Source organism: Engystomops pustulosus, chromosome 6, assembly GCF_040894005.1.
Source record: "Engystomops pustulosus chromosome 6, aEngPut4.maternal, whole genome shotgun sequence".
Taxonomy (NCBI): domain Eukaryota; kingdom Metazoa; phylum Chordata; class Amphibia; order Anura; family Leptodactylidae; genus Engystomops; species Engystomops pustulosus.
This window is the reverse complement of record NC_092416.1, coordinates 154,389,172-154,410,928: the sequence shown is the minus strand read 5'-3', so window position 1 is coordinate 154,410,928 and position 21,757 is coordinate 154,389,172. Positions and strand designations below refer to the sequence as shown.

At 44.4% G+C, this 21,757-nt stretch overlaps 1 protein-coding gene across 1 annotated transcript; it reads left to right on the top strand.

Annotated features, from left to right (window-relative positions):
• Positions 1–1,955: 1,955 nt before the first annotated feature.
• On the top strand, positions 1,956–20,085 carry SRP68 (signal recognition particle 68). Its single transcript, XM_072111921.1, has 16 exons — positions 1,956–2,120; positions 3,545–3,611; positions 4,252–4,365; positions 4,508–4,703; positions 5,276–5,358; positions 5,448–5,557; positions 5,653–5,735; positions 7,299–7,439; positions 12,830–12,928; positions 13,026–13,090; positions 17,429–17,588; positions 17,893–17,987; positions 18,535–18,664; positions 18,767–18,842; positions 19,159–19,211; positions 19,407–20,085. Exons 1-16 carry the CDS (start codon positions 2,006–2,008, stop codon positions 19,632–19,634), a joined length of 1,815 nt encoding a protein of 604 aa, XP_071968022.1. The 5' UTR covers positions 1,956–2,005; the 3' UTR covers positions 19,635–20,085.
• Positions 20,086–21,757: the final 1,672 nt, after the last annotated feature.

Sequence of the window (21,757 nt, the reverse complement as noted above, 5' to 3'; positions counted from 1 at the left end):
CTCTCTAAGCTCTTAGATGGCTCCATCAGCATTGACTGTGGAATGAGTTATCTCCAATCCTGACTACTTAAAAGAGAACCTGTCACCACATTTTCACAAACAAGTGTTTGCAGCCTTTTAGAAAGTGTGCTCCCACTCCACCGACGACATGGCTATTATGGTTTTTCACTGCTTCTATGCCAGAAAAATTTCACATAGTGCAGCCATACGTTCGTCTAAGTGCAGCCTTAGGGCTTATTTTCAGGGGATGTCTTCTCTTTTATTCCATAAACAAAAATGGAAAAACAAAAACATGTATTCAAATACAATCATATCTTTATATTTTGAAACATCATAACTCACTGAAACATTAATTCAATTGTGAGTTTCTTGAATTGTCATGGCTAGCAATGGCACTTTCCTTGCATAGAGGCCTATCATCCCGGATTTGGTGGGACAGTCCCGGTTTGTGGGCGCTGTCCTGCCATCCTGGGCAGTTGGGAGAATGTCCCGGCATGTCCCGCCTTCTGGTCCCCGCCCCTACTCACTAGAGCTGCAGGAGCAGGAGGTAAAAACTAACAGCTGTGCTATACAACAGTGATATGTGGAGGTAAATCCTTCCATGGCTGGACCCACTAGTGATGGGAATTATTGCTCTTCTAAGTAAGCTGGCATATTAGGCTTCTGGCTTCTGAATGGCTCCCTATATAAATATAAATCACACCACTCCACTTGTAACCCGATTGTATTGAGTGGAAGGGGGCGTGGTGAGCCAGCTAGTGGTGGGGTTAAGTGAGCCATCGGCTCACTGACAGGAGCCTGCTTCCGTCATTCATGAACAAGAGCCGGCTAGTCCGCGAAGGACACATCACTAGGACCCACCCCCTCCTCAGAGCTCTGGGGAAAAGAGGAACTAGGACTGCGGGGGAACAAGGCAAAGTTTTAAAGCCATATTGTTAAATGTCCAGCCATGTCATTATTCAGCCATTGTAATCTGTTTGCTTGTTTGCCTGATTCTCCTTGACTCTTTTCAGAGATAGTTGTCCTTCAGCCTGTTTTCTTCTCCTTATCTTATTTTGGGTTACTAAGGAGCTGTTCTCAGTACATTTTGTAGCTGGCATTCTATTTATATGAGAACAAGGCCTCTTGGAAGAAATCAACATTTTGGGAAAATGTCTTAAAGGGGAGGTTCTGGTATATTAAGCTTGCCTATAGCATTGCAGTATTTTATCACCTTTTCATGCCCTCTGCAGACAATTTTCTGTGTTTTATATATGCAGCTGCGCGCTAATAAACATAGTGAGTCTACATTTTCTAAGAGACTGGTGTGTCCTGGTGTCTGCTCTCATCCTGGTCCCGGCAGCCATTTTGGTTATAGCGGTTAATTTGAAAGTCAACTTACAACTGGGAAGGGCTGTTTGAGCCCTAGATAAAGATCTTTAACACCCACAAGAAAATTTGGTCAAACAAAATCGCTGCGTGAGTTTGCGGAATTTATTGGACTAAACGAAGAATCACTAAATGAACAGACATGCTGAGTTCAGTTCAGTCATTCAAGGCTTGGCCCGGATAACCCTGCCAGTACACAGAGCGAGTTTGTTGCACCAAATTTGTTTGTGAGCAATGGGTCCAAGGCCCACGACACGAATCCTGGGCCGTGCACTGGACACATTTCACATTTCAGAAACCCAAAATGCTATGTGGAGGCTGCAATGGCAGTGTTATTTGTAACTCAATTGTCCTCTTGTCACTCAGGACCACATGTAGAAGGAATTAATTAAACATTTTTTGTCTTTGTCGTGTAATGGTCTGTCCACATGTGTAACTGAATATGAATTTGTAAGTTTAATTCAGCCTAGAAATGCACAAGACGTTCCTGACATATTACTACACCCAGAGCACTGAAGTCAGGCGCCTGCACCCAGTCCTCCCAGCTCCCAGCATTCCGCGCTCCGTATCCCGTCATGCACCGCGCGCCGCGTCTTGTCTGCTCTCGCTATGTTCGGGGCTCCTTTACTGTAGGAAGATGGCGGCGGAGCGACAGTCAGCGGCGGTGATGGAGGAGAACAAGGAGAATGAACGACCGGGAGCTGGAGGGAAGACAGCGGCGGCGGGTCTGGGCGACACGCTGGGCCTGGAGAGTATCCTGACACCGGGGTGTGACACTGCCCGGGGCTGCAGGGAGAGGGGAGCTGAAGGCTGACGTGTCAGTCCCGGGCATGGGATGGTATCTGGGCTCCCGCTTGAGGCCTGACAGTCATGGAAGGTTACTGCAGTGTAGTACAGGTGGCGCCCACATGTATAGCTGCTGCCATCTCTCCTGAGACCTTGTGTCCACAACATGTCCAAGACCCAGGTCCTATAGAGACCGGAGATCTCTCAAATACAAGGAAATAGCCAAAAACTTTAATAGATTTCATAAAATCACTACCCCCCCCCCCCCCCTCCCACTGCTATAGTGATGACATCATCAGCGGGGGCTCTTACACATATGTCTTATGATGTCATTACTGCAGCCTTGGTGGTGGACAGAACCGGATAATCCGTCTTTCAAAATCTTAGGAAACGTCACCTTTTGTACTTTAAGTAACTGCAATCACTTTTGAGTAAAGTGGATTCTGAGATTTAAGTGAAAAATCCTTTACTTGCTCTTGTTATAATTTGACTAGAAGGGGGTCCTTAATCTCCATGGTGACTGTTCTTTTTATGGACAGGGAGCACCTACCCAAAAGAATCATGGGAGTCCAGGGATTTTTATTTTCACCCCATGTTTATCCCAGTATGTGTAATAGATCACGTTGCAGTGTAATTTTTTTAATAGACTGATTGATAAATCTATTCAATGTGCTGCCCATAGGGTTGTCCTGACTTTTTCCATTGGTGGAAATTGTTGACCATAATTAATTATTACACTCTTGACCCAAAGCTGCCTGTTCCCCTCTTTCCACTAAGATGATGTGTACACCATGACTGTGATTCATGGACCCACCACTGTGTTATGTGCATGAATCACATTCTGTGGGACAGGACTTGGCACATCCTAGTGTTATGTGATACATTGGGTCCCTTCTTACCTGCAAAACACTAACATGGAGCTGCACTAATGATAATGGGTGGGGGGCTACTTGCATTATATATCGCTATGCTTGGGGTCCCGTCCTGTAAATCAGTCTGTAAAATAGGACAATGCACAGTCCTTCACAGAGCGATCACAGCTGTGTGATTTGACATTTGCCACACATGCTTGGGGATGGACAGAAGAATCAGCTGTTACCTAAACAGTGTCTGCTGTGTGGTCCTCAATACATGACATGGGGAACCACATGTATCAGACAAGGGTCTTCCTTCTGTTCTTCAGTCTGCACCCAATAAGAGCAAGCCTGTTAAATCTGAACTCTGCTTGGATCCAGTGCCTTATAAGTGGCACCAGTGATATATACTGTACAATGATGTAATACATAGTTTATAAGACTTGGCATATCCAGTATAGTGGTTATACAGGGGAGGCAGATTCAGTGATGAGATTTGGTGTCTACTGTATTTATTCCCTTAACACAATCCACAGTCCTGCAGATTATAAAGGAATCCCAGCAGCAGCATGGAATGCGTCATGGTGACTTCCAGAGATACAGGTGAGGACATGTGTAATAGTGCAGCAGTGATGTATGACACAGAGGACTGTTAAAGGATGGCATACCACCAGAATATTCAGTCATCAGATCTAGCTCTTGATGTTGGGAACCTCAGTGTTTAGGAGAACAGATGAATGAAGCGCCATGAGCAGTGCTCTCATTCATCTCTAAGTGGGTGTCACAACTCCATAAATGGACTGACCAAGCATGTACCCCATTCCTCGCATAGAGAATTCTTTATCCAGTATTTTCCAAATTGGAAACCCCAGTGGCTTGAGACTAAGTAGGAAATATGTCTTTGATAGGACAACCCCTTTAAGTGCTCCCGCACTAAAGATGAGGGGACTTGTAGTTTTAGATCCGGTTTGGCCATCAAACAGCCAGTCTGATAAATGGACACCCCTAACAACTAGCCTTGGCTATGATTGACTAGACACCGTTTGGGGGGGGATATTATGTCCTGTAATGTGTGTACCCCTAATGATGATAAAGCGACGGCATATACAAGCAATATACAACCACTGTTAACCTTGGCAATAACCTTAAAATATATCTGTATTGGTCAATGGAAAATGTACAATACTAACCTGCTGAAGATGTGTTATTTTGTGTGAATGATGATTGTCCGTGTTATTTCTAGGGGCTACTGTTCACGGCGTTTGAGACGTCTGAGAAAAACCCTGAGTTTTAAGATGGGGAACAGACACAAGTTTACTGGAAAGAAAGTTACTGTGGAGATTCTGTCTGATAACAGGTTTGCCTCACACTTGGGTTCTGACATTTTTTGTAATTTGTAATGTGTGCGTTTTAGGTTTTGTACGGGAGATCTTATTTTTAATTTTTTTTTTTTTTTTTTTTCATGGCGATTATTTTGTAATAACATTAGTCACTTGCAGGTATCTACTTCTCATCTTGATGGATGCGGAGAGGGCTTGGAGTTATGCCATGCAACTGAAAATGGAGGCTAATACAGAACCTCGTAAGAGGTTTCATTTGGTCTCCCGACTGCGTAAGGCAGTAAAGCACGGCGAGGAGCTGGAGCGACTGTGCGAGAGCGATCGCGTGGATGCAAAGACAAAGCTGGAAGCTCAGGTACTGGCACATGTTGAAGCAGAGTAGCTAACCTGGTAGGATTTGCCAGTTTCATTTTGGTAATGGACTGCATCAAACGTGAAAGCATAAATTGGGGACAGTAGTCTAATTGCAGAGAGAGTATTATAATGTTTTCTTTTTTTTTACAAATATAAGCAAATGAGGTGAAAGTGTCCAGTGCTTAGTCCCAGAATCAGAAATTGTGAAGTCTCAGAGATCAGTAAACTTTGCTCCATACCTCTGACTAGTCTTACTTGATGCTTTAGTCCCTTCTGTAATCCCCAGATCTTGCATCTTCAATATAATTTCTGCTGTGTGCATTGGATACTGTAATGTACTGTACATGTGCCACATCATTCCAAGGGGGGAGACATCCGGATCATCCTCCGCACAATTAGCATTTCTGTTTTAGTCCCCTACCCTGGTGCTGTAATTGGTTGAATAGGCAAAAAAACTGAGACCTTGCACATAAAATGCACATAAAAAGTTCTTGGCACCATGGCGAATAGGAAGCCTTTCCGGTGTGTGTAACAAAACCATAGATGTCTGAATGTTTCTTCCCTCCACTACAGGCCTACAGCGCTTATCTCAGTGGCATGCTGCAGTTTGAGCAGCAGAATTGGCAGGAGGCCATGAAGGCCTTCAACAAGTGCAAGTAAGTGCCACGGGGATGTGTCTGCTTGGCAAATTATGGAAATAATCCCACTCAGACGTCTATAAAACATTATAATCTACTCTTCCCAGGACCATCTATGAAAAATTGGCCAGTGCTTTCACGGAGGAGCAGGCTGTGCTGTACAACCAAAGAGTAGATGAGATATCGCCAAACATTCGCTACTGTGCCTACAACATTGGTAAGAATAGGAAACATTAGCTTTCACATGCAAGGGGGTTATAACTTTACCATTGCATACAAAGCTTTATCTCATAATCTCTGTAAATGTTTCAGGGGATAAGACGGCTATGAATGAGTTAATGCAGATGAGGCTCCGTGGTGGAGGTGCAGAAGGACTGCTGGCAGAGAAGCTGGAGGTGAGCATCTCACATCTTGGAAATAATTTTACACCTTCTTCCGAAGGTCATAGGTTTTTACCATGAAACTCACATAAATTCACTCAAAATTGGTACTTTTATTGAATAATATCAAAAGTAATTCTCAGTATGTAAGGTATAAGGGATCTGACTGTCCAGGCACAGCCCTCTCCATGCTGCATGGCACATGAGATCCTAGTGTCAAGGACCATTCATGACTTTGCTCTGCTCTCAAGCCACGATTTATCAAAATAGTGCAAAGCGCAGTTTGCCTCACGATTGTGCAGTGTACCAGGTAATTGAATACTGGTGCACCCTGCACTGTTCTGGAAGTGTGCGATAACTTTATAAAGTGCACCTTTAACATTAACATAGACACAATTCTGTCAAGCTGCTGTATTAAATATGATGGAAGGTCTGACCAAGTACAAACGCCCCTATGGTGCACATTTATTCTGACTTGTCTGACACAGAGCAGCCGCAACACAAAACTGACGCAGGCTCTTTATAAATACATGTGCAGCATTGCACGTTCTTTTCAAGGCACAGCCAGAATAATATTTCTGAGCCTATTAAAATTAATAAAATGGACTGCAAGAATGATACACTGTACTTGTAAAGATCAGAGCAGCCTTTGTGCAGCATTCTGTGTGTACATGTGTATTTACATGTGCAAATATACTGGGGGGAATTTATTAAGGCTTGCGGTTTAAACACCAGTCTTAAAATTCCCCCTCGGCATCCTCTTAGATATGGGCGCCATCTTCACCAGGTCGGACCTGTTTAGAACAGGTCTGAACTGTGGTGTTTTCTGCTATAGTCTTGCCTGCCCGTTCCCTGCCCCGACAGGCCCAAAGTGGCATTCAGGGAGAAAAACACTGGGAACTGGCAGTAATTAGGAGATTTGTATGGCTTATAAAGAGACAATTGCCTCTGCGCTGGCTAAAGATTTTGTGTGCAAGACTAAATAAACCAGATTACAGCCTGATAAATGGAGTGCTTGATTCATTTACAGTGGTCAAAAGCAATAGTCTTGCATCCAAAATATGATTACCTTATTGCTTGCAAGTTCTGTGTTGTGTTGCTTTCTGACCAACTTCACGGCTCGCATAAATATCTGGCTGAATGTGGTGGGTATCCATCTAGTATACTGCTGGCTGTTAGTTTAAAAATCCACTTTGGAGCCCTGGACCATGGCTCAGGCCCTACCCCAGATACAAAGGTGCTGCTGTGTCGTCACCTGGGTATGGAAAGCCTGGGAATGCACAACTGATTTTCAACTAGTTTCAAGGCCCGCTGCCTCCTTCCCCAGTGATCGTTATCTAGAAAACTGTCTCAGAAGCCCACAAAGAACAACCAGGGTCGATGATCCCTGCGTGTGTTCTAGCAAGGTTTGGACTATATACATGTGTTATAATTTTATGGGTGGTTGATCGGCTATGTAGCCACAGGACTTGGCTGCAGGTTTATATAGAGACAGATTATCTTTTCTAAAACGCATAGAAAAATGATCCTCGTCTAATGTGAAACTTTTGTATGACATTATTCCTTCCTTTTCCACAGACTCTTATCTCGCAGACAAGGGCAAAACAAGCTGCTACCATGAGTGAGGTGGAATGGCGAGGGCGCACTATTCCTGTTAAGATCGATAAAGTGCGGATTTTCCTGCTTGGGTTGTCGGACACAGAATCTGCAATCTCACAGGTAAGGACAACATTGTAAAAAATGGCAAAATGTGTTAGCAGCCTTGTATATGTGTTTGCGTCGGTTTCCTCCCACACTCCGAAACATACTGGTAGGTTGATTAGATTGGGACCCCCATTGGGGACAGGGACTGATCTGTGCAGCCCTGCATAATCTGTGTACGCTATATACATAAAGGAATTGTTATCATTATTATAGCTCCTGCAGAAGTTGCAGACTGTTACAGAGGTAGGTATTCAGTATTCAGCACCTACATTAGGTGGCAGCTATTATACAAGGCAAGACATTAAAGGAGCTGCCCGAGTTATATTATTTTATAAATTTGTCTCCTTAATGCTTAGTAGTAACATAATAAACTGTACGTAATCATACAGTGTCCGTGTTGTGGCGCAGCTAAGCGCTCACTTGCTGTATACTGGCCAGGTTTAATGGCTGCTCAGCCTGTGTATAGTACGTCACTGACCATCCCTGTTTCGCTGTAGAGGTCATGTGCTGGCCAGCACAAGGGAGACCGGATGTGTTTTGTATTGGCAGCACTAATTGGACTTATTGGAAAGAAGTAACTAAGGAACTGCAATACATGGAGTGCTGAGAGAAGCTATTGACTGGGGACTGTAATTATCAGAGGAGAGAAGTTCTCTTTAAAGGGGTTGTTCGAAAGTTGGAAAATATGCCTGCTTTCTTGCCAAGGGATTCACCTAACAAATCCACTCCTGCAATAGTGGGGTCATTAGAAACTCTACTCTAGGGTCATTAATTATGAGGCAATAAAACTCACATTGCCTAACTAATGAAGTCTAAGCAAACCACCTACTGAGAAGACCTCAGCTGGTGCAGGGCTCGCACCCACTTACAGCAACATCATTCATGCAGTTTCTTCTGCTCATGCACTAATCGTGGCTCTCAGAGAAGGTAGCAGCCGTTTATTACCACTCCTGCCTTTTCCTCTCCTTGCTGAGGTAGTGTTTTGTAGTAAATATGGGAGCTGGCAGTGCCACCGCTTTTATAGACCTGGCGGTCACGTGATTGCCGGGGTCTAATCAGAGCTGCTGGGTCTGTACAAAATTACTACAGCTCTGCCTACACAGTGAGTCGTTCTCCCCTGTAACTGGGGTTCTTACAAAAAAAGTAAAAATGTTCCCCAAGACCTCACTGAAGACATATAAAGTAAAAAAACACACAACTAATACCTGTATAAATAAATATATAGAAATACAAATGAATGAAAACCTACCATCAGAAATTTAACTATTAAGGTAGATCTGATGGCAGGTCCCTAGTAACCCTAATCTATCTTTCCCTAATCCTAGAAGACTATCTAAGCAGAGGCTGCTGGGCGTGGAATAGCCTTTCTGTGCATTGGAAGTGCAGGCTACTCCATGTGCCAGAAGCCTCTGTGATCCCACCTACCTGTGCATCCTTGGCGTACTGCTAACATTGATGTCGTGGTCCCGGCTCCATTGAAGCTCTGCACATGTACATCTGGATGACAAGAGTACTTCTATACACGTGCACATCATTAATGGGCCTTTTGGACTATTGTTTGCAGTAGGAATGGTTTCTTCCAATAACTTTATACCTTGGTTTTTGTCACTATTGCAGTTCAGCTCTATAGAAATTTATGGAACTTCATTGCAAGACCAAACTAACCATGGTCATGGTTTTTTTTTTTTTTTTTTTTTTTGAAGAAAGCAGCCATGTTGTCCTACTTCCTTTTATATTCGTCAAACAATTGATATGGTTTGTGTGATGAAAAGTTTACTTCCAGTGGATAGAAATCTGTCCATGGTCTTGTGGTGGACAAGCCTTTAATATCACAGAGAGTAAGGAGGAGGTCACACGTGGCGTTTTGAACCAGTTTTTGGCCCGTTTTTTAGCAGTCTGTTAAACGCATGCGTTTTTGTCCAGTTTTCTCAATTATCTTAATTAAGTGGTCAAAAAAGCATGCATTTTTTAACGGACTGCTTAAAAACAGGGCAGAAACGGGTTCAAAACACCAAGCGTGACCGCAGCCTAATCGGAGCCATGGGATAACGTCCTGTGCACCTGTGTGACCTCACATGACCATAGACAGATTTCTATCCACTGGTAGTAAACGTAGAAGCTTTCTATAGCAGGACAGCAAGTAGTGATCTAGAAAACCATGAGGAATTGATACAGAAAGTATATTGGAAAGTTGTATAACTTTGTCCTTACACAAACAATCCTTTGCTGAAAGTAGACAACCCCTTTAAGCCCATTGCCCAAGAAGCTCGCTCTGTGGGCTTTTGGGATCTACAGCAAGGAATATGGGATCGGTGAACTAAACTCATTGGCCCACATTTATCGAAAAAAGGTGCAACCCACACTGGGTGCAGTTTGCCTGTGAAGTCTGTAGGGTGCGCCAGATTCATGAAATGTCTTGTGTTTTTCATGAATCTGGTGCCCCCTGCACGGCTCCAGTGTCAGGTATAGTGCAGTGTGTGCTGCATAGGTGTCTCACACACTTTATAAATACCTGTGCAAGCAGTTTGCACTAAAAAGAACATGCAAAGTCCGACAGAAAGGTGGCGCAGGGACTTTAGTAAATGTGGACCATCATGTCTATTCAGTTAAGTGATTATATCTTCCTTACAGTAAAATAGTTCCACGCACTTTGCAGATTTATCAGACCAAACTCTCTTTAATTGGAGGCTGCTGCAGTACCATTTTGGGCTACTGATTAGTGAATGAAGCTGTGCAATCTCCATTACCAGTTGAGTGGTTGGGCCTGGGAGTTGGACACCCAATCATTTCATCCTATCAAGTATAGAGCAGAGGTGGTCAACCTATGGCATGGGTGGCACTTGGAAGCTTATCTGTGGGCACCTGGGTCATCAACCCAGCATAGAGTTAACAAGACAGGACTCAAGACCTTCTGCAGTCCCAGGCTGTGCTGTGGTTAGTGCTACTTGAAAGTGCCACATCCTTTTCTATAGGAGGAGGACGGAGATGTGGACAGAGCTGTATTATAATTAAAGCTTCTCCTCTGGGCCCTGTAATTCTTCTTGTTCAGAGAACCCTGGAAGATAACTAGAATAATCTGTATTTATCCCCTTTTTATTTCTACTGTATTGTGTCCTCAGGACTCCAATACGATTGAAGGTTGCGACTAAGGCAGCAATAAGTTACTGCTTAAATTGCCATGTTTGCATGTTGCGATTAATAAGTGGTTTTTGTTGTATTTTGGGCACTCGGTCTCCAAAGGTATAGAGACAGAGAGAGATGGATACATAGGATGTATGCACCATTCCACTATATTAAGTGCATGCCCTAAAGGAAAAACGTGTTCCATACACTGTATAGGGAAGTATTCAGTGCGCTGCATGACATTTCTGATTCTCCTAGTCACAAATCCATCGCTGGTTAATCGCTATAATCAAAGAATAGAATATGACTTTGTTTACTGACTCGGTCACATAGTAGAATAAAAATTGAATAAAGGAAAAAGTCGGATTGGTAAAGAAATGCGTTCAGGTCTGCTGTATAATCCATTAACTGTGGAATGTCGCCGCTTTGTCTCGGATATTTTTCCGACCTCTCTCTGTAGTAGGGCACGCATTACGGAAAGCCACTACAAACACCACTTCAGTCATCAAAATTTTTCGATTCCCTCTTGAACCCAGGTTATAGTCTATGGCTGGAAACATTAATGTAGTTGTTATATGTAACTAAAAGGCACATGCCGCTCCTGTCTATAAACCCATGTGTGAATGTTTACTCTCCTACATTGCCACTGCATTACCTCTCCCAGGGTTGTATACAGAGGGTACAATGGCATTTAGGCTGGGCATATGGGTTCAAGGGGTTAACCAACTTTGATTACTCTTTATCCATAGGATAGGGGATAACAGTCTGGTCAGGGTTCAACTGCTGGGACCCACATAGTTCACTAGATCTGGAGTCCTGTTTTCACTAAATTATTTAGTTATCTAATGTAATGTGCCCTGACTTTTATTATTTCTTTTTTTTCTTTATATATATATATAAAAAAAAAAATAAAAAAAAAAGCATTTTTCTATTGTAGTGACTTTTGTATTTTCTGTACGAGGCTAGTCATGGAGCTCATTATCCAGGACATCTAGTGAATACGCGGTTTTACTACTAATCGCTCCTATCCCAGATGATGACCGCCCTCTCCATTAAGCTTAATGATCATCTCTAGTTCCAAATCTCTTGATTTTTTTCAGTAAATTGTTAGCCGTGTTTGTCAGCGGAGGATATGACATGAGATGCTCTTTATTGAAAAATAACAAGTTGTTCCCCTTCATCGGAAGAACAGAAAGTGACCGTATAAGAGGCCCCTGAAAAACAAAAATATTTTTGGAGGTTCATTTACCATTAACCAGTTGTTTGCAGAGATTAGGAGGGTGAGGGCAGTACTGGTTCTCATTGATCTGGATGGAGACTTATTTACAGGCTGAGGCTTAGGGTGAGGGTCTGAGAACAGGGGACCTAACCTCTTCAGCGGCATCTTAAGCATGCACAGTGCTCTGGTATCTTCGGTACTCCCGTATAAACGGTGAATGGGAGTGCTGAAGATAGATGAACACTTTGTATAGCAATTTCCGTTTCTCTTATAGAACTGAATGGAGTGTCAGAACACATGCAACATGAAATCTCAAAACAACCCCTTTAAGGAAACCTCTCTCTGTATAGTACAGCAACTCAATTAAAGAGAACCCGTCAGGCAAAATAACCCCCTAATCTAAATATATTTTTATAAACTGCCATTAGAAAGCATTGCCTCTATCCCTTCATTGTCCCTCTACATGCATGTAAACCTAAGCAATGAGGTCCTAAAGCTGTATGCAAATGACCTGTGAAATGTCCAATGAGTCATTAGCATATTCAAGATGTCCAGCTTATTCATTAGTGGGAGTTACAGACACACCCCCAGTGCTTGACTGACAGCCAGTATAATGATGTGAAGCTGTATAATGATGTGATGGCTGCTCCATGTGCTTGCTGGTGCCCACGCCTCCTGCAGCCTGTGTGCATATAGGAGAGATACAACAGCTCCAGGGTGCAGCATGTCATGTACTTGTGTAGGTTATGTCTGTGTCAGCAGATGCAGCACACACACTAGCAATGCTTTACTATACATTACACACAGACATGAGCAGGGGGAGGAGAGGGGAGGGGGAACGGGTTACATCATTGCCTCTGACCATGTGACCAGCCTCATTTACATAATAAAGAAAAGATGATTTTATAATGAATAATGTATGAAATAACTAGATAAAGGCTGGGATGGGATCCTTGTGAGTTGCTCCAACAGGTAGAGGTGACAGGACAAGGGACACAGACCTGATGACAGGTGTCCTTTAAAGTAAAATCCGTACAATATAAAGTCTTTTCTTTTCCTTTAGGCTGAAGATGATGAGGCTAAGGAACGGTTGTTTGAGTCTGTGCTGAGCGAATGCAGAGACGCTATTCAGAGCGTGCGAGAGGAACTCAAAGTGGAACAGGTATTTTGTTTCACTGTTTATCCATGTCAGCTGAGGACCACCAGAGGATTTTGTTTTTAGTATTTTGTCTAATGCTTTACATGAATTTTACTTTCAGAGGCAGAGAGATGCAGTCCTGGACGCAGAAATGGGCAAAGTTTCCAACTTGCAGTACTTGCATAGGTATGTGTGGGGGTGCGGTTACAGTCACTTATTATTATCAGGTGTAGCGAGATGCTCTGCATGGAGTGGGAGTGATAGATGACCGCAACACCACAGGAGCTTATGAAGGTTTTGTCGCGGTCTGCCCTACCACATACATGTCAGGCAGTTGTTAAGGCGGCCATCCAGTACCCAGAGAATGTTGTGGAGGGCTTCTAGTGTAATTATAAGAGTGGAGTGGTTTTACCATTTAAAGGGGTTGTCCGAGACTTGTGAAAAAAAAACTAAAGGTGGCCGGAGGGGGCTGCTTAAAAAAATTAAGATCGACTTACCTTCCGGTGTCCCGCGCTCCTGTCGCTCCGGTCTGGGCGCCATGTAAACAAACATGGCCGCCGGAGCAGTGCTAGATTCAGCTGCCAGCCGTGGCCTGCCACGCCTATCCGTCCCTATTCACAGCATTGTGTATGAGGGACGAAAGGTTGTAGGGTCCGGCCGGAAGCTGAATCCAGCACTACTGGACACTGGAGGGTGCCGGATGGTAAGTAGATCTTTATTTTTTTAAGCAGCCACCATTGTTTTTTTTTTTTTTTCTCGGGCAACCCCTTTAACTGGATCTTGCCACATTTGCTCCACTTTCCATTGTGAGCAAAGATACAGGTGTATTCATAAGAGCTTACTGATTACTATTAAAAGCACCTATACTACATTTGGACGTCTAAAAAAAGGAAAAATATATTTAATACCTATTACAAATTTCCTAGTGATCTCGCACACACATCTCTGCAGTGTACCCTCTTCCTCATGCACACAGACAGCTTCCACTTCACAATAAGTGTATCCCTTAAGATAACTAGCCTCCACTTCTCCTATACACAGCTTCCTCACCCCCTGTGTATAGTCAGCCTTCACTTCTCCTGTACAGCTTCCTTACCCTCTGTGTATAGTCAGCCTTCACTTCTCCTGTACAGCCTCCTCGCCCCCTGTGTATAGTCAGCCTTCACTTCTCCTGTACAGCCTCCTTACCCTCTGTGTATAGTCAGCCTTCACTTCTCCTGTACAGCCTCCTCACCCTCTGTGTATAGTCAGCCTTCACTTCTCCTGTACAGCCTCCTCGCCCCCTGTGTATAGTCAGCCTTCACTTCTCCTGTACAGCCTCCTCGCCCCCTGTGTATAGTCAGCCTTCACTTCTCCTGTACAGCCTCCTCGCCCCCTGTGTATAGTCAGCCTTCACTTCTCCTGTACAGCTTCCTCGCCCCCTGTGTATAGTCAGCCTTCACTTCTCCTGTACAGCTTCCTCACCCCCTGTGTATAGTCAGCCTTCACTTCTCCTGTACAGCTTCCTTACCCTCTGTGTATAGTCAGCCTTCACTTCTCCTGTACAGCCTCCTTACCCTCTGTGTATAGTCAGCCTTCACTTCTCCTGTACAGCCTCCTCACCCTCTGTGTATAGTCAGCCTTCACTTCTCCTGTACAGCTTCCTCGCCCCCTGTGTATAGTCAGCCTTCACTTCTCCTGTACAGCTTCCTCGCCCCCTGTGTATAGTCAGCCTTCACTTCTCCTGTACAGCTTCCTCACCCCCTGTGTATAGTCAGCCTTCACTTCTCCTGTACAGCTTCCTCGCCCCCTGTGTATAGTCAGCCTTCACTTCTCCTGTACAGCCTCCTCACCCTCTGTGTATAGTCAGCCTTCACTTCTCCTGTACAGCTTCCTCGCCCCCTGTGTATAGTCAGCCTTCACTTCTCCTGTACAGCTTCCTCGCCCCCTGTGTATAGTCAGCCTTCACTTCTCCTGTACAGCTTCCTCGCCCCCTGTGTATAGTCAGCCTTCACTTCTCCTGTACAGCCTCCTCACCCTCTGTGTATAGTCAGCCTTCACTTCTCCTGTACAGCTTCCTCGCCCCCTGTGTATAGTCAGCCTTCACTTCACCTGTACAGCTTCCTTACCCTCTGTGTATAGTCAGCCTTCACTTCTCCTGTACAGCTTCCTCACCCCCTGTGTATAGTCAGCCTTCACTTCTCCTGTACAGCTTCCTCACCCTCTGTGTATAGTCAGCCTTCACTTCTCCTGTACAGCTTCCTCACCCCCTGTGTATAGTCAGCCTTCACTTCTCCTGTACAGCTTCCTCGCCCCCTGTGTATAGTCAGCCTTCACTTCTCCTGTACAGCCTCCTCACCCTCTGTGTATAGTCAGCCTTCACTTCTCCTGTACAGCTTCCTCACCCTCTGTGTATAGTCAGCCTTCACTTCTCCTGTACAGCCTCCTCGCCCCCTGTGTATAGTCAGCCTTCACTTCTCCTGTACAGCTTCCTCACCCTCTGTGTATAGTCAGCCTTCACTTCTCCTGTACAGCCTCCTCACCCTCTGTGTATAGTCAGCCTTCACTTCTCCTGTACAGCCTCCTCACCCTCTGTGTATAGTCAGCCTTCACTTCTCCTGTACAGCTTCCTCACCCTCTGTGTATAGTCAGCCTTCACTTCTCCTGTACAGCCTCCTCACCCTCTGTGTATAGTCGGCCTTCACTTCTCCTGTACAGCTTCCTCACCCTCTGTGTATAGTCAGCCTTCACTTCTCCTGTACAGCCTCCTCGCCCCCTGTGTATAGTCAGCCTTCACTTCTCCTGTACAGCTTCCTCGCCCCCTGTGTATAGTCAGCCTTCACTTCTCCTGTACAGCTTCCTCGCCCCCTGTGTATAGTCAGCCTTCACTTCTCCTGTACAGCTTCCTCGCCCCCTGTGTATAGTCAGCCTTCACTTGTCCTGTACAGCTTCCTCACCCTCTGTGTATAGTCAGCCTTCACTTCTCCTGTACAGCTTCCTCACCCTCTGTGTATAGTCAGCCTTCACTTCTCCTGTACAGCCTCCTCACCCTCTGTGTATAGTCAGCCTTCATTTGTCCTGTACAGCTTCCTCACCCTCTGTGTATAGTCAGCCTTCACTTCTCCTGTACAGCTTTCTTACCCTCTGTGTATAGTCAGCCTTCACTTCTCCTGTACAGCCTCCTCGCCCCCTGTGTATAGTCAGCCTTCACTTCTCCTGTACAGCTTCCTTACCCTCTGTGTATAGTCAGCCTTCACTTCTCCTGTACAGCCTCCTCGCCCCCTGTGTATAGTCAGCCTTCACTTCTCCTGTACAGCCTCCTCGCCCCCTGTGTATAGTCAGCCTTCACTTCTCCTGTACAGCCTCCTCACCCTCTGTGTATAGTCAGCCTTCACTTCTCCTGTACAGCCTCCTCACCCTCTGTGTATAGTCAGCCTTCACTTCTCCTGTACAGCTTCCTCGCCCCCTGTGTATAGTCAGCCTTCACTTCTCCTGTACAGCTTCCTTACCCTCTGTGTATAGTCAGCCTTCACTTCTCCTGTACAGCTTCCTCACCCTCTGTGTATAGTCAGCCTTCACTTCTCCTGTACAGCTTCCTCACCCCCTGTGTATAGTCAGCCTTCACTTCTCCTGTACAGCTTCCTTACCCTCTGTGTATAGTCAGCCTTCACTTCTCCTGTACAGCTTCCTCACCCTCTGTGTATAGTCAGCCTTCACTTGTCCTGTACAGCTTCCTCACCCTCTGTGTATAGTCAGCCTTCACTTCTCCTGTACAGCCTCCTCACCCTCTGTGTATAGTCAGCCTTCACTTCTCCTGTACAGCCTCCTCACCCTCTGTGTATAGTCAGCCTTCACTTCTCCTGTACAGCTTCCTCGCCCCCTGTGTATAGTCAGCCTTCACTTCTCCTGTACAGCCTCCTCACCCTCTGTGTATAGTCAGCCTTCACTTCTCCTGCACAGCTCCCTCCAGTTTTCCAGGTTGCCTACAGCCTCACAGCTTCAGTCTAGCAGCAGAGCACAGAGCTAGCTCTGCTTCTTGATCATGTGACCCAATGGGGGGGGGGGGTCATTCCAGGTCCTACAAAAATGTATGACTGTTAGCGAGAGTGGTGCAGCGGCTTGATGAGGTTTATCAGCATTTCACTCAATCTCCAGGACAGTGGTCAGGAGGGTATGGCAGTGCTGGATCCTGATGACTTGGGACCATAAGACACAGGCACACTTTAGCAATACTTTCTCTTGCCAAAGGTGACTTATAGACTGAAAAATATGGTATATCAAGTTTTTTTTTCCATAGAGAAGTGTACAAAGCCTTACATGAAAGCCATACTTAATTACAATTCTTTTGACATTTCTGTCACCCCTTGCACATTCCATTTTTACAAGATAAAAATCAATAAAAGCTGAACTTCAGCTGTGTGCAGGTTTTATTTCTCTGATGCATATATTAATGTACCTGATACAGCCAAATTGGAGTTTTCTCTCCATGAAGATGACTTGTCCTTCAATGACTACAATTGCATTATAAATGTCTTCCTTTTGCAGCTATTTGTCCTACATTAAGCTTTCGACAGCCATCCAGCGCAACGAAAGTATGGCCAGTGCGCTGCAGAAGGCGCTGCTCCACCAACCTCCGGCTGAAGAGGATGGCAAGAGGACCGCACGACCCCAGGATCTCATCAGGCTTTATGATATCATTTTGCAGGTAGGTATCTGCTCCTTTATACTCGCATCTCTAAGAACTTTTAGTTGCATTGTCCCCTGCATAGACCTATGCATCCTCATGGTTACAGACTACAAATACTGTAGTCTGATCAAGAAGTGTTTACTTTTATTGGCCCTGTTCTTGTTAGCATCCAATTTGGGTGATCAAGAAGAGGGAACAGATGGTAGGGAGCAGCAAAAGAACTAGCAAAGTAGAAGTTCTAGGTTTAATATATATGTGTGTGGTAATTTTCCTGATGATACTTATGGTCTCTTTATCCTTCCCCATACTATTTGTCTATCAGAATTTGGCAGAGCTTACGCAGCTACCTGGCTTGGAGGAAGACAAGAGCTTCCAAAAGGAGATTGTCCTCAAGACCCTGGTGTATAAAGCGTACAGGTATTAGAGCTCTGTTCATTAAGATTTGTCATAACTTAGGTATATGAAAGGTTGTAGCTCTTTATTGTAAGGATACATTGGGGAGATTCCTGTCTTGTCTGTACAATGGAGGGTTGGGAAGTATACAACAGTCTGCTCATCAGTTTGTTTTGTTCTGCCCCTCCCCCAAAAGTTGGACAAGCAGTGAGCCTTATATGGACAGTTACATCACTGGAGAGCCCCTGAGCGTACGTACGCTCAGCGTAGGCCAGGAATGGATTTTCTTGAGTTGCATCTGTCCCCCCATAGGTTCCATTGACATTCAACGCAGCATATTTTTATCCTGTGCTGACATACAAAAAGGATGTCTCTATCTGCCGGTATGTGTCTACTGGCTGCCAGTATAAGTCTATAAGTTAAGCGTATACGCTGGCAGCTTTTCTGGCGTATTTGCTGAATTTTTTTTTTTACATGGTGTGTCTAAAGCCCAATACTCAATCTCTCTGTATTGTGGATCTAAATCTAGAGTATACCACTTGTATGTAAGTCACTATGGCTCTTATTGTAGATGCTTCTTCATCGCTCAGTCCTATGTCCTGGTAAAGAAGTGGAGTGAGGCGCTGGTGCTATATGACCGGGTGCTGAAATATGCAAAAGAAGTCCAAGCTCAGACTGGCAGCAAGAAGAAAAATTTTAAGGTGATCCTTTGACCCCCACACACCTAGGCACATATATGTCGGAACATTGCTTTGTGTTGAGGGGATCGCCGTATATTACAATGATGCATTTTGTGGTTGCAGGATCTTCCGGATATACAGGAGCTGATTAAACAGGTGAATGCAGAGAAGTACTCGCTACAGGCCGCAGCCATTCTTGGTAAGTACAAGGGATTTTCATTAATAATAATTCTTTATATAGCACTCACAGATTACACAGCGCTACACAGAGCTTGCCAGATCAGTCCCTGTCCCCAATGGGGGTCACAATCTAATCATTGCAGAGGTTTTGGTCTGGCTTCAGTTTGGTGGACTAATAATTGTTGATACACAAAAGCACACATAACCCTTATTGTTTTAAACTGGAGACACATATCATGACCCCCTGTGGTCAGAAGATTAGGGAACTATAAGTCCCTCATCTGTTATGGCTTGTGAGTGAAGTCGTTCACACAATATCGCTTTCTTATTTTCAGATTCTACAGAGACCACACAAGAGGTTTCCCCCACTCAAAATAAGGAGAACAAGGTAAGATTAGGCTTGTGAAGCAATCTGCTATAAAACCAGCCATGCAACCTCTGCACTTGTATGATGTGTAGTATAACAATACAGAAATTCAGCAGAAAATATTGAAATATAGATAATTTATCAATAATTCATCCAGGAAAATATACTTGATGGGGCTAATCTCTGTACTGATTCTCATCTTGTCCTCTCTTGCAGCCTCTCTTGGAACGTCTTGACAACTTCTGCCTTGACCCATCTCTTGTGACCAAACAAGCCCGCCTGGTGCCCTTCCCCCCAGACTTTCATCCAATACCTTGTAAGCCACTCTTCTTTGATCTGGCCTTAAATCATGTGGCGCTGCCATCTCTGGAGGACAAGCTGGAGCAAAAAGCAAAGAGTGGATTGACGGGTTACATCAAAGGCATCTTTGGCTTCCGAAGTTAATGAGGTGGAGAAAATTGAGGGTGGTTGGTACTGTCCTCAGAATTGGACTTCACACAGCTGGAGTTTAAGTCTGAGCCACTTCTAACCATCACTCTGTAGAGTTCTATGGCGATCAATAAATTCTTTTAATTTATTGTTAAAATGGTCCCCTATGTATTGGCCAATATTGGGAGAGTTAGTTTTAAGTTCCCAGCAGCTCCGTTTTTGGAGCCGAGTGGGATATACCTCACATCAAATTAAAGGGGGACCATTTCCCAAAACAATGTCAATGCTAATTTTAGTTAATCTCCTTGAAGGATAAAGGAGCTTTTTACCTATTCCAAAATTTTACGGTTAGAATTACAGGATTCATTGTCTAAAATATGGAGCCACATCAGACCAGGATCAATGTGCAAATCTCATTTTGTTTTTTTTTCTTTTGAAAAGCAAATAAAACACATTTGTTTTGGGATTTTTAGTTTAATGGTCTGATTCCCTGTCCCCATTATACTGGGATTAGGGGTTGGTTGCGTGTATGTGATGGGCCAGTCGCACAGCAGGAACTGGAGGATCTTATGTAGCTAGGGGGTGTGTGATACATGTGCCCATCCTTAGGGTAATCCATTGCTAGGATATGGCGTTACTTTACGAACGGTGAAGATCTGACTGTTGATCCGTAGAGTTAAAGGTGTTCGCCAATAATAGAAAATTTAACTAGGGTAAGTATGAGACCCTAGTAAGATCACATACTCTGAATTTTGCTGTGACGTCCAGTGTCCTGCTTGCTTCTGGCTGATAAACAGGTCCATGCAGAGAATACTGTATGTCCATTACACACCCTTCCAAACAATGATATGGAAGTGGTAATGACTGAGAAAAGCCAGCAGGACACGGGGTGTCACATGAAAGTCCTGAGTCCTGCTACTGGGGAGGAAGAGAGGACCTGTGGCTACTCGGACACTTTAACAGGGTAAGTAAAATTTGGGTGACCCTTTTAAGGTCTTGTACTTAACCTGTAAAAGTTTTCTATAAAGGGGCCATAGTTCTGGTTTTGTGAGGTGCTGGTAACGGGTTACTTTTGAGAGCACATCAATGAGGAGTCGGTAAGAACATTCAGTGTGCGCTCAGGATTACATTTTTCTGAATGAGTCACTGTTTCGGCTGAGTTGCACTGCAGGAGTAATGTCATGCTAACGCAATCATGAGAACTAAAATATCTTTGTTTAACCAGATGCCACACCTGCGGAGCACCCACTGGGCAGGATGCTACATTTATTCATTAGTTACACTCCCAGGCCTCTGTACAACTTGCTTTCAGTGCCCTCTGCATTTAGGTGTAATGTGTAAGGATATGAGCACCAAATTGTTATCACAACATCTCCAAAATGGACTGCTAGAGGTGGTTCTAGAAGGGATAAGATGAGGACCCAGCAACATGGATGCACAAAGCTCAATCATGGTGTATTGGGCACTAAATCTCTCCAGCCAGGTCTGATCGCACAGAACTACTACTGTGACACAAATTGCCAAAAAAAGTGTATAGATGTGTAGATCGCACAGTTCATTACAGCTTGTTGTTTATGGGCCATATTGCTCATTTTCAACCTCCAAAGAACCCACAACCAGCAAAGTTTAAAAGACAAAATACACCTGTTCAAGGCCATCCTACAAAATGCAAATGGACACCAACTATCCTATAAAAGGGGGAGATTCCTTTCCATCTTTAAAATGATCCATAAAACAACCTTTCCCCTCTAGCAGTCCAGTATTTTCACTACTCAAACTTTCATTAACATTTTCTTATGTGGATGTCCAAATCTCCTTTCCACCATCTGTATTATAAATTTGTAAGGTTTGACTAGATGGTCTATGCCAGATTGTACCCATTCCTTCTCACCCTGTTTGGGATCTCTAGGGGCAGATCTCATAGATCCCATCACTCAAAGCCAGGTAGAATAGACGACAATAAAGCATCAGCTGTGAGGTACCACAGGACTCCTTCATAGGCCTTGAGGAGTCCATGACCCGGTTGACTAGACCTGTGGTATCTCATAGTGACAGGGCCCATGTACATTTCTGCATTGCCTTAAGCCACGACTAGTGGTATATGGACTTACCCTCATGTTGATATGACTATCTGCACC

Coding starts and splice junctions, on each gene's coding strand:
- SRP68 (XM_072111921.1), top strand. CDS start 2,006: ATGGCGGCGGAGCGACAGTCAGCGGCGGTGATGGAGGAGAACAAGGAG. Junction 4,704..5,275: donor AGACAAAGCTGGAAGCTCAG/GTACTGGCACAT, acceptor CCTCCACTACAG/GCCTACAGCGCTTATCTCAG. Junction 5,736..7,298: donor TGCTGGCAGAGAAGCTGGAG/GTGAGCATCTCA, acceptor CCTTTTCCACAG/ACTCTTATCTCGCAGACAAG.